Source organism: Orbicella franksi, chromosome 2 (assembly GCF_964199315.1).
Source record: "Orbicella franksi chromosome 2, jaOrbFran1.1, whole genome shotgun sequence".
Lineage (NCBI taxonomy): Eukaryota > Metazoa > Cnidaria > Anthozoa > Scleractinia > Merulinidae > Orbicella > Orbicella franksi.
The window spans coordinates 8,568,530-8,580,630 of record NC_138146.1 but is presented as its reverse complement, the minus strand read 5'-3'; the positions used below and the strand labels follow the sequence as shown (position 1 = coordinate 8,580,630).

At 40.1% G+C, this 12,101-nt stretch overlaps 1 protein-coding gene across 1 annotated transcript in view; it reads right to left on the bottom strand.

The window, feature by feature from the left end:
• Nucleotides 1-12,101, bottom strand: part of LOC145479936 (uncharacterized) — a 321,399-nt gene that overhangs the window by 11,438 nt on the left and 297,860 nt on the right. Inside the window, exon 3 of the mRNA XM_081458412.1 lies at nucleotides 8,445-8,516. Coding sequence (XP_081314538.1) covers nucleotides 8,445-8,516 — 72 coding nt within the window. The remainder of the gene's footprint in view (nucleotides 1-8,444; nucleotides 8,517-12,101) is intronic.

Here is a 12,101-nt window from a genome sequence, read left to right as displayed (position 1 = left end):
AGCCACCCTCTCTAATTATCAACTATGGTCAATTTTGGACGAGAAAAAAACAAATTTCTCAAACTTTGTTAGATGAATGGTCTAGATAAGTGATTCACAAAAATATAACTTTCAGTTCAATTTGATCGGTATTTTAGCGGCAGGGCGACTATTTTAAGCTCGGTAATGAAATGTGAATTGATCAACATGACACGAGCGTGGGAAAAAGAAAAATTCTGAGTGACCGACAGGAATCGAAAAAAAATAAAAATTTTATATATGAACTCAGTTAAATGACCTTGATTAATTCACCTTCACATTTCATTACCGAGCTTAAAATTCACCATCTTTATTAACTTATCACTACTCACGATGACTTTGATAGCGTTGATCCTAGCAGTATGCAGGACATCTGTCATATATGAATGAACTCAGTTAAATGACCTCGCTCTCCATGAGTTCTCGTAGCTCAGTGGATAGAGCGCCCGCCCGGTGTTCGGGAGGTCATGGGCTCGATTCCTGTCGGGGACTCAGAATTTTTCTTTGTCCCACGCTCGTGTCATGTTAATTTATTCACCTTCACATTTCATTACCGAGCTTAAAATTCACCATCTTTATTAACTTATCTCAACCTGAAAAGCTGATTGCAATCTGCCGTCGTCCTGACGTTGGCGACGCCACATTAGGGACTTTAAGATACGCTACGTCGAGGTGGTACTACGGCTACTTTGGCCGTGAAGGGCTAAGCTGACAACAATGTTTTACCCGCCAAACTCAACTGATTAAGATTTTGCTGTACGGCAACGGTATGTGCAGTCTCTACGTGTCTTTACAAAAATGACTACTTTCAAGGAAACCAGAGATTATTCTACTTTCATATCAAATAGGCTTGATTAATGACAATGAGTTCCTTCTCCTGTATCCGTCTTACATCTCCCAGAACTCAGATTTGCCTTTAAGAACTTGATAGAACCGCCTGTAATTCCAACTACAAAACAAAATATAAACTCTCATGTAAAAAAGTTCGATTTCAACACGGACAGGTTGTTCGTACAACGATTACGTGAAAAGCCCGAAAATACAAAACTTTCGATTATAATAAAATACATTTTGAACAGTAACAAACGATTATAGCTCAGATTAGAACATACGAAGCTTTCTTATCTACGGCTGTTCGGCCCGATACTAATATGACTGAATTGATCATCTCGCGGTAGGTGTTAAAATCGTTCATATTTTCTGTACGAATGACAAAGAAACAATGATCTAAGAACTGATTTTTATGATTGAGAACTTTATCTTCAAACTAGGCTGTTCAAACAGTGAAAAAAGCGTTCAAATGAGACGTAAACAGCAGGCTTATACTCACGTTGTGAAGAGTACGTGAAACCAGGCACTTTCCCGTAGTAGATAGCAAGGCTACGGCGGGAAAGCCGTACTGGTAGGCGCGTCATGACGTCACCGGAAGCGATCTTCACTATCTGCCGCCGTACTACAGCCTAGCCGTACCATATCTTAAAGTCCCTAATCCTTGTTTTGACGTAGTGCGGACAACCTGATAGTTCATCGCAAAGTTTTTCGTCCTTTTCTTTGATTTACCGTATGTTTTCTTAAGACACATAAAGAAGTACCTTTGGGTGTTTACTGTTAAAGCTTTTAGAGGAGAAATTCTGCGATGAACATCCCTGAAGCAGAAAAGCTGCTGTAAGCTTTGCAATTCTTATTGACACATTAACAAAGCTATTATTATTATTAAACATGCGCTAGCACAAGCCGCCAGTCGGCAAATCACAGAATAACACAAGCCCGAAGAAGTCCATTAGGTAAAATCTATTGCATTTATATCTTCTGTGCCCTAGTTATCGCTGATCCAATTTAATATGCTCGCCATTTGTTTATGCTGATATCTCTCTCTTATTATATAAGCTTATATTTACATTCCTATTTCTAAGATGATGAGAAGGTAAAACGACCTTTGGGAAAAATGATTTTCAGTGTGGCTATAAACAGTATAAACAGCGAAACATGGACAACTTACTTTTTACTCCAAAGCAAAATAAATGCACCTTATTGTTTACATTTAACGTCCTTTAGACTTTTTTAGCCACCAGAAATCATTTCTAAAACTGAAACTAAAAAATTCCGGCCAAAACTTCCACTCCTCTTCATCTTCTCTTGATTGAAATGATTTGAACGAGAAAGTTATCACAAGCAGCTTGAAATGTCCGTTTTATTGTGATAATTCAACAGCTCTGTAATGTACTGGACCGAAGAACATAACAAATTGATGTGCCGTGAGAATCTTGCTGTAGATCCATTCGAAGTTGCCGTCGCAGTGTTGCTTAACATGCTCAGGCGAGTGGAACCCGATGCCGATCTCGCCCCAGCCTCTACGCGGATTTGCCGTCGCCGTCGCCATCTTCCGTCTTGGTGCTTAAGGTCTCTATTATTCCTCAGATTGCGTTACATTTGACAAGTGCACATTCCAATGGGTAGGGGTAGGGTAGGCAGGAAGTGAAATTGTAACCGGCTTTAAAGCCATTTTTCGCATTTTAGTGGACATTTTGTGGGGTGAGGGAGGGTGGGAGGGGGGGAGGGTGCATTGTATTAAAAAGAGAAAAAAACCGGTAGATAGTATCAGGCTCTTGATCAGGTGTACCAGTTCATCAATGAGGCCCTATTAGGGCTTGTCAGGATACTGGATACTTTGGTGAGAAATTGACCGGATACACGAACTTTAGGGGAAAAATTAATGGGGTGAAGCATGTTTAGATCAGATAAATTGGGACACTTGTGTCTTTCGCTGCCGGAAATGTCACCAAATTTTGCGAAAGGCGGCATCAGACTGGCAAAGAGTGCGTAGGAAGTAATGGTCATCGGCTTTTTATTGAAACTCCTTATATTTTCTTAGCCGTTTCACTTTTGCATCAGAAAAGGAAGTGCTCAGAAAATTACTGAAGGGCAGTTAACGACGGTGCCTCTTTTTTGTGGGCACACGGTCTGTGCATCATGTAAGGCATGGTTTAAATGTTAGGCGCGTGTTTGGTTTGGAATAATCAACTACGCTAGCAGGCGCGCGACTTCCAGCTGAAAAACTAGATGTTATCGTACCCGCAAAAGAAATCATATCCAACTGCAGATGGCATATGCGCGCGCCAAACAAGTGCGAAGGACATCGATGTGCGACTTTCTAGGGACGTAACAGGAAAAAAAATGTAACGGGCAACCGACAAAGTTTTCGAAAGGATGAAACAAATCATTTACTTTTGAAAATGTGTGATAACCGCTACATTTTATACTATGAAATGGAAATGGCAAGCCTATTCACCACGTGAATAGTTTTTAGCTGTGAGGAAAAACTATGTAGACTGTATTTTGGTTAAGCCAGAGGAGAGCTGTCCAGGGACGCTAAAAGCGCTGCTGGGACGATTTTGTTATTAAAAACAGTGATACCAAAAGTTGTTTTTATGCTACCATGTACCATGTAGTTTAAAGATGTTTATCAATGTGTTTAGTTTTCTGCATGTAAAGGCGAACTCTAGGAAAATCTGTGAAGAAATATCTTTTTCTTTTTTTTTTCTGAAAAATGCTAACATCAGCAGTTTTCTTCGAGATTCAAGGCTAATTAGCTCGGAAAAATTAATGGCTACACCCAGTTTTCTTTGTGGATTCCAATATCCCCGGCTAAGATCTACTTTTTCTACGTTTTCCTAATCTGGCGGAAACACGCTAATATTTAGTAGACACCGTTCTTTATGAGCCTGAGACACCCCTCAGCCGCTAACGTGGTCCAGTTCTGTGATGGAGCACAGCTGCATGTCTGCACAAGACTAGTCAGTCAACTCTATGTAGGGCGCTTCACGCGATCTTGGAATGTTACAAACATCTAGGTCAAAATACTCGTATATAAAGCGAAACATGTTGACGCTTAGCTTTTTGAAACCATTATAGCTGCGTTTAAGACACACAATTTGAATGAGTCACAAGCAATTGCATGAGTTAACTGACACTTGTCAAGAATATCTGCAGTTTGATTCTCAGCGGGCTGTTGTGTCTTTTTCGAGGACCTCCTCTTGTCTGTTTCTGAGCTTCGCAGTCATTCTGGAGAAGGATTGAACGTGGCGAGAAGTCAGGAAATAATCAAAGGTGATCCGCCTAATTTTGTCCTCATCTTTTGCGTGCTTCATCTTTTGTTCTACGGTAACTACTTCCGGCGACTTTAGAAGGCAGCTTTTTTGTTTTTCATCAAAACGAGTGGCCTTTTTCGTCACTTTCAGGGCCCAGCCTTTAGGTTTAATTTCTTTAGCAGGGACTGGGGATGGAAGTGTAGAATTTGCTAGGACTGGGTAAATACCGCGATTGTCGCTATATCATATTTTGGCCTTGTCAAATAGGTTTTCTCTTTCAGGAACAAGTCAACATGAACCGAACTGTACATGGTTCTTCAGTAATTATCTTAGCATTTCCTCGTCTGATGCAAAAGTGGAACGGTTTAGAAAATATAAGGAGTTTCAATAAAACGCCGCTTACCATTACTTCTTGCGCGCTGCTTGTCACGATCAGTCTGTTGCCTTTCGCAGCATTTGATGGCATTTCGGGCACAAGACACAAGGATAATGCTGAACAAAACAAGCAAGTAAGAAGCTTTTTTTGGAATTCTATCCCCATTTTATTTGTAGTAAATTAAAACTCTCCGGAAAAACTAATGGCTGTCAATGAGCTTAGGGTAATTGTTTACATATATAGTGTGGGATGTTGTGCCTCGATCTCTTTGCAAAGACACAAAGGGTGTCATGTAAGAAATTTGTGTTAAACGGTACAGAATTCGGAACACTTTTAATTCTTTAATTTCTCCAGCCCCGTCTTTATCGATCTATTCAGGGTACTACGGAAACGAGTGTGGGTATAGAAATAACTAACAAGTGGGTGCGTTACTTAACCTCAAACCCCTAAAATCAGATACCAACTGAAACTCTCATAATTCACCGTGACGTAGGTACTAAAAGTCCAGAATAAGTGCTTATTGCAGTTAACATATTTTTATTTTATCCTAAATAGCAGACCGTTGATGAGGCCCCATAGTAGGGGGGAAGGGGGGAGTGTCGGTATATCCCGTATCCTGCTAATTTTTGGCCTAATTATCTTGTATCCTTTTAAATCCAGCTTAACAATTTCCTACTCAATTAATGTCCCGTTTTATCTGATCTAAACATGCTCTACCCCATTAATTTTTCCCCCTAAAGTTCGTGTTTCCTGTCAGTTTTTACCCAAATATCCAGTATGGTGAAAACCCCTAATTGATGAACTGATAAAGGTCAACGTGAGATTATATAAGGATTATAACCTTTTGACCTGATTCTATCTATCATTTTTTTTCCTTTCTTTTTTTTAATACAATGCACCTCTCTCCCCGCCCACCCCCCCCCCCCCCCACAATACAAAAAATAACTTGGAAAATGACTTAAATTTCCAGGCAGAAACTCATATTCAAATCATTCCGGGAAAGCCAGTTACCAGTTTAGCCACTGAAATGTCCTCTAAAATGCGAAAAATGGCTTTAAAGCCGGTTACATTTTCTCTTCCTACCCACCCTACACCTACCCATTGGAATGTGCACCTGTCAAATGTAACGCAATTTGTGGAATAATAGCGAGTGCACAACAGATTGAAACAGAACTGAGCTTAAACGAGTTCTTGATGAGAATCCTCGATTAAGAGGAAGATTTTAAAGGCTGCTAAAAGATTTTTGAGTCAGTTAGGATCTCAGCAAATTGTTAAACTTCTTGTAAACAGCAGCTTATGAGACGAAAGACAAATAATATTGATAGATGTTATGACGCGGGCTTCGGAAAGTTGAAATCTGCTTTACCGTTGTGATAGCCTGCGAACGTAGACGTATTTCCGCCTGTCGCTTGTCTCCACCGAAAATAACGTCTTCGAATCCGAGCCAGGAAACGATTTCTTTGACGTAGGGATTTTAAGCCCATCACAGTTTAGTTCAAGTAACCCCAGAACTACTGCGCGAGGTATTCGATGCGAGGAGCACTCGAGTCTCATTCTATCATGAAATCTCATTGGCCAAGGAGAAACAAAAGTCATTACGTCACAGAAATCGTTTCCTGGCTCGGGTTCGCAGACGTTATTTTCGGCGGAGACAAGCGACAGCCTGAAATACGTCACCGTTCGCAGGCTACCGTTGTGATATCTCAGAGTGATTTCGCACACTAATCATCGAAAATGCGGCTGGAACCTACTGATAGTATAACGTGAGGTATCGTGGAACACCCAGTTGTCGACATGTCGCGAGGTAAGTGGAATATTATTTTCTTTGTGCATCGTTATTTTCACGTCATTATGCTAATTAGGACGGCGGTCTTTGTTGACAAAAGCACAGCTTAAACTTCTTCTTCTAACATTTTTCGGTTTCAGCTGCTCCAAAATTTTATTGCATATTTTTACAGGTGAGACATTGCTCTTTAAGTGGAGGGTAGTTTTGGTTTTTCAAATGATCTCACTTTTGGCGATATTTTCCTTTAAATTTCGTCTTTTTTATGGCGCTTCATGAGTAATTCGAAAGGGAAGAAATTTAAAATTCTCTAAAAAAATCAGATGTTGGTCAAATTGCCAAAACAACCTCCCAACGTAACAAAAAACGTTTGCTTTTCTCGAATAAAGGATGTTTACCCCGATTTATAACGTCTTCTTTGTGTGGCAAATTGTTAAAAATGGCCGCTGAAAGCCCTCTCAGAGGGGCAAAACCAAGATAGTTGCCCTAGCGCTAAAATACCAATCGAATTGAACTGAAAGTTATACTTTTGTGAATCACTTATCTAGACCATTCATCTGAGAAAGTTTGAGAAATTTGTTTTTTTCTCGTCTAAATGACCATAGTTCGTAATTACAGAGGAGGGCTATTAATCTTCCAACTGCTTGAGATACGTAACAGCGCGCGTGATAGGATTTGTAAACATTTCTAAAACCGTGAGGGTTCATTAAAATTGGGATATTTGTAAGTAAGATATCGTGTGGGGAAACCTAAATTCATCGAATTTTGCTTTATTCCGAAAAAAATTTGCGAAACTTCGCAGCAGTCATGTTGCCAACTATCTAATAAAAATAAAACGATTCTAAAGGGCGTAGTAGCATGGGAAATCACAATCCTGCTTCCTCTTCTGACAGTGTTTATCATACAGTTAGGCAATCAAATTTTGGCCCATCTTAAGGTGTAAGAACTGTATCAGAACCAGCCGAGCTTTTTTCCCGCAGCTTAGCTTTGGATCAAAATAGACAAAGCGAAAATTTCCGTCGCAATGTTCTGTATTGTAAAATCCCTATCGAGAAAGAACCATAAATGTGTCAAAACAACTGGATTTTCGTATATATCGCAAGAAGCGATTTTTTTATTGTTTTTTCAAATAAAGTTAAATTAATATATCAAATCAAATCGTACTTTCCAAGTAAGCCTATTAAACGTTATAAGAAGAAATTAAAAAATAAGGATATTTTAAGGTGGCTTGCAGTTTTGATGGATTATAACAGCCCAACTTCAAACTCTTTTCAAAAATGTTCCAAGATGTTTTTCCTTTCTCTATTTAGTGTTTGCTTAAGTCTGTTACCATTTTATGCGAAACTTCAACAATTAAATCGCCAAAATGAACGACCGAGTACCTAGGAAGAGAGTTTGAAACTATTGCTACGTATACCGAGGTGATTTAACGCCTTTCAAGCGCTGAAGTGGTTTTAGTTTCCTCTTATGGTTTCTTACGCCATCTTTGCACGTGCGTTTAATACTGACGTCTGTCAGGCAATCGTAGCGCGCGCTGCTGAGACTCAGAAAAGCTGTAGTAAGCCACCTTAACACAGGAGTTATGTACTATTCAAGTTGCTTCGTTGAGTGTCCTCTTTATCCATTTGCATGTTGTTTGCCTCATTTTCGAAGTTCTATTTATGACAATTCTTGATTTTTTTCAACATCTGAGGTGTTTGTCTCAGCATCATGGTTTGTCTTTAAGTCAGTAATGTTGTTGATTTGTCATCCCGTGAGAACGAGCACGAACTTTGCTTATTTGGCAGGCTTTCAAGCAATATAATTCGTAGACCGACCCACTCCGAAAACGACCAACATATTTCTTCACAAAACACAGCATTTCTGTTTATTACGTTGTTCACGAAGAGCAAGCACACGATAAAGGAAGCATTGTCATCCCCAGTTTCTCTCTCTACGCTAGGAACGCCTGGGACAATGAGCCCCCTTTTGGCAACCAAGACAAAACAGCTTGTATTTTATGACTCGGGCTTTCCTACGAAAGCCCGAGTAATTACCTTTCTTGAGATTGTTTTAGGAAATTGCTGTTCGGTGCTGTTGAAGGTTTGCATTCAACGGCGTTGCGGGCAACCCTATTGTGTGAACAATTTATGTCCAGCCGTGTCTGTTATGGGTAGGATTGATACTGAGTTCAACTTACAGCTGCTTCAGCTTAGTGTTGTTTGAGAAAACTCCGGGAGGCAGGTCCTTTAACTGATTCTCTGGCAGAAACCTAATAAGGAAAACATCGTAGTAAGTAGTTTGAATCGAGGACTATCAGTAATTTTTCTAGGGTGATTGACCAGGCTAGGGTAGTTCGTTGGTTAATTATTAATCAAAAGTAAGGTAACACGTCATCTTCAGAGACTTGCAAAAAGCGTTTGTCACTTTATGTTGTTATTATGGTGGTATGAGGTACAACAACGTGCAGAGTTTGTTAACAATCCGTCTATTATTAATCAAATGAGGTTGCTCTCTTTTCGATCTCTCAGTCAGTTTACGTAAGTCAAGTATGAGTCGTTTGCAATGTTCCAGAAGCTATTGACATCTGCTCAAATACGTTTGCTCTCAACTGAAGTAGCAGCTTTCTAGATTCTGTAGCTGAATACAGTTTAATATAATAATAATAATAATTAGAAACAATATAATTATAATAAGAAGCTTCCTAGCATCCTTTTCAGCTGAAAAATTTGCATGTCAAATAACTTTGTCAGTTTTGATGTTTGGAAAGGTGCCGTTTTACCTCTGTGTGAGGACAGATATTGAAAAATTGGAAGGCATATTTCAAAGGGTAATACTATAGAGCATTTATAAATGGCCACGTGACTTCTGCCGTCTCACAATTAAGGGGACTATTCGCATGAGCTAAAAAAGTGGGGGACTAGTTCTAGGGGTATATCTTTTCTTGGTTAAAAATTACAAAAACCTGAACTTGCGTGTTGGTAAATATTTTTATGAAGATTCACTCTTTGCAACCTTGTCTTTGTTACGTCACTGGTCTCGTGATGAGAACGCGCGTTCTTTTAGACAGCTTTAAAATTGCATTTCCTCTCATTAACGAAGCATACTTTTGTGTGAAGTTGTAGATTTTTTTAATACAGTTTTTGAAAAGAGCCACCATTATTTTTTCCTAAAATATCTTGCAGGCGAAAATAGCAGTTGAAAAGTTTGATTGCTTACTGTTCCACCACTTTTAAAGTTGGAAATAAAACCAAACTTGATAAAAGGGTTCCGATATATGCTCTTTCTAAATGCATCTATAGTTTTTCTGTTGTTTACCAGATTAACATTTATTCTATTCCACACGTTTGCACGAACTAAACTTGAGAACGATGCCTTGACTACGAATCTACGATAGTTCAAATGTCCATGCGTTGACTACGAATCTATACTTCAGTCCAAATGTCCAACGATATTCCAACGAAAGTGTCCGAAAGATACGGTCTCCACCTCCAAGCCTAGGATTAGAATTAAACTTATTTTTGTGAACGAAAACTAATATATGAACTAATATATGGGAGAAATGTTCGATGGCAAGTCTAATACAAAAGGATTACCTAATGCCAGGAGCCATAATTGGGGACGGAGACCGTAAGTCTTGGGATCCGCGCGCACCTATGATATGGGACAATTTTTCTATTTTTAGAACAAATTGCGCCATCCATTAGGTGGACTCAGATAATGAACTGCCTCATTCAACACCTACCCATCACTTAACAGCATCGACACCATGTAGTGCGTACAAACCATCGGAAAGCTCGGAGGATTCTGATAACGAGACCATACGCTCAGAGAGCAGTAAAGACAAGCTAAATGAATTCTTATCGAGCAGAGATATCAGTCCCATCAGGTCTAAGCTAAAGACACCGTGGCATTTGACCAAAGAAAGGACTAAGCGTCATTACGTCAGGAAAGCGCGCCAAGCCGTCCACGCCGTAATCGAGGAAATTGCACCAGAGGATACAGGGAGTCTATGGGAGGCCTTGTTGTCATCAAAAGCATGCGAGTTCCCACTGGACACTAAAGACCATGCTGACGTGACACTTATTGAGGCCCTCACTGAATGCTACAACAATGCAGGCCACTGGAGCACTCGTCGACAAATCCTTTCTATTTTAGACAGACACCACCAGCTTCTCCATGGTCGTGGAGCCGTGGTGCCGACTACACGGCACACTCGGATGTATGTAGCGCCAGGGCAACTAAGCCACTTCCTGAACTTCATTACAAGCACGCACATCGTCCAGGACCTTCCTTTTGGTGAGAAAAAGCTGAAATTATCATCTAATGAGGAACTGACGATACCGAATGTCATACGAAGTGTCATTCCGGCACAGATCATTTCGCAATACGAGGAGCTATGCAGTGACGAGGGTTTCAAACCAATGGGACGCAGTACTCTTTACAGAGTTTTGCATGTCTGCTCGGCCTCTGTGAGGAAATCATTACAGGGATTGGACTATGTTGGCGCACAGGGGGCCAAGGCATTCGAGGAACTTGAGCTAGCCGCTGAAAAACTTGGTGATAACTGCGGCCTGGGTCTGTCTTGGGCTAAAGATAAAAAAGAGAAGCTCAAAGTAGCTAAGCGGTATCTCAAAGGGGGTTTCAAGGTAACCTTGTGTTGGTATTGTAATTGTAATATGTTGCATGGATGTGTAAAGAAACTGGACATAGGCAATTAAAGCCAATGTTCCAAGAACAGATTTATTAAAAACGAATTTCAACAGTTGATACAAGATTGCTTCGATATAACCCAATTTTATATTTGATTTCATTTTATTACATGGCTTGTGTTTGTAGCTGATATAATGCGCGCTCTGATTGGCTAATTCTTGGGCATTATTCCCGCTGGCCGATTACTTGTCTGCAAAAATAAAGCGAAAGGTAATTTAAAAAAAGAAATAAAAAAGTGAAGCCTTGGAGCCGACTGGTTCATAGCTACCGGAGCTTATCCCGGTTTCTGTAGCATGCAGCGGCTAGGAGTATTTCTACTCCCCCTGTGCGGGATCCTAGTCCATCGCAGGTCACTCCCCCGCAATTCGTTAGGTTACCCCAACAATTCGCAGGAACCCATTTACACCCCTGGGTGGAGAGAGGGACTGTGAGAGTTAATTATAAGTGTCTTGCCCAAGAACACAACACAGTGACCCCGGCCAGAAAACGAACCCGGACCGCTCGTTCCCGGAACGAGCGCACTAACTATGAGGCCACCGCGCCTCCCACAAAGCCATTGCTTTTTTTTTCCGAAAATTGTACTGACCTGCTGAAAATGATGTATGAACACTCTGAGAGTGAATTCTATTACCCTGGCGAGCTAAGATTTTAGAAGAACAGCGAATTCAAAGCGTTAAATTACGAACGAGTTGGTGCTGGACAGGACGAAGGAAACAGCCAAGAAGAAATTGAAACTTTCGTCTATGAGCAAAAATGGAAAAGCACGACAAAGAAAGCAGTCGTAGACGTGAAAACGTTCCAACGTTATCTGTTGCTAATAAACTAAGAGAGTGGAGAAGGGTTTGACTTACGCGTTTGTTCACCTGATTTTTGCGATGACTCTTTTTGTTTGTTTTGTTTTTGTTTTTACAAGCCACATAATAAACTATTTATTAACCTTGAATGCTTGGTTAATAAGTAGTCGGTATCGCAATAGTAATTGTATCATACTCAAAATAGCTACATGGAAAGGCTGGATATCAGAAAAAAGGCTATGTTACAAAAAGAGGGCTTGTACTGTAGTTACTGTTAGTGGTAAAGAACACTTTCAACAAAAAATAAAACATTGGCTTATGTTGAATTCATTCTCAGGTTCATGTTTCCA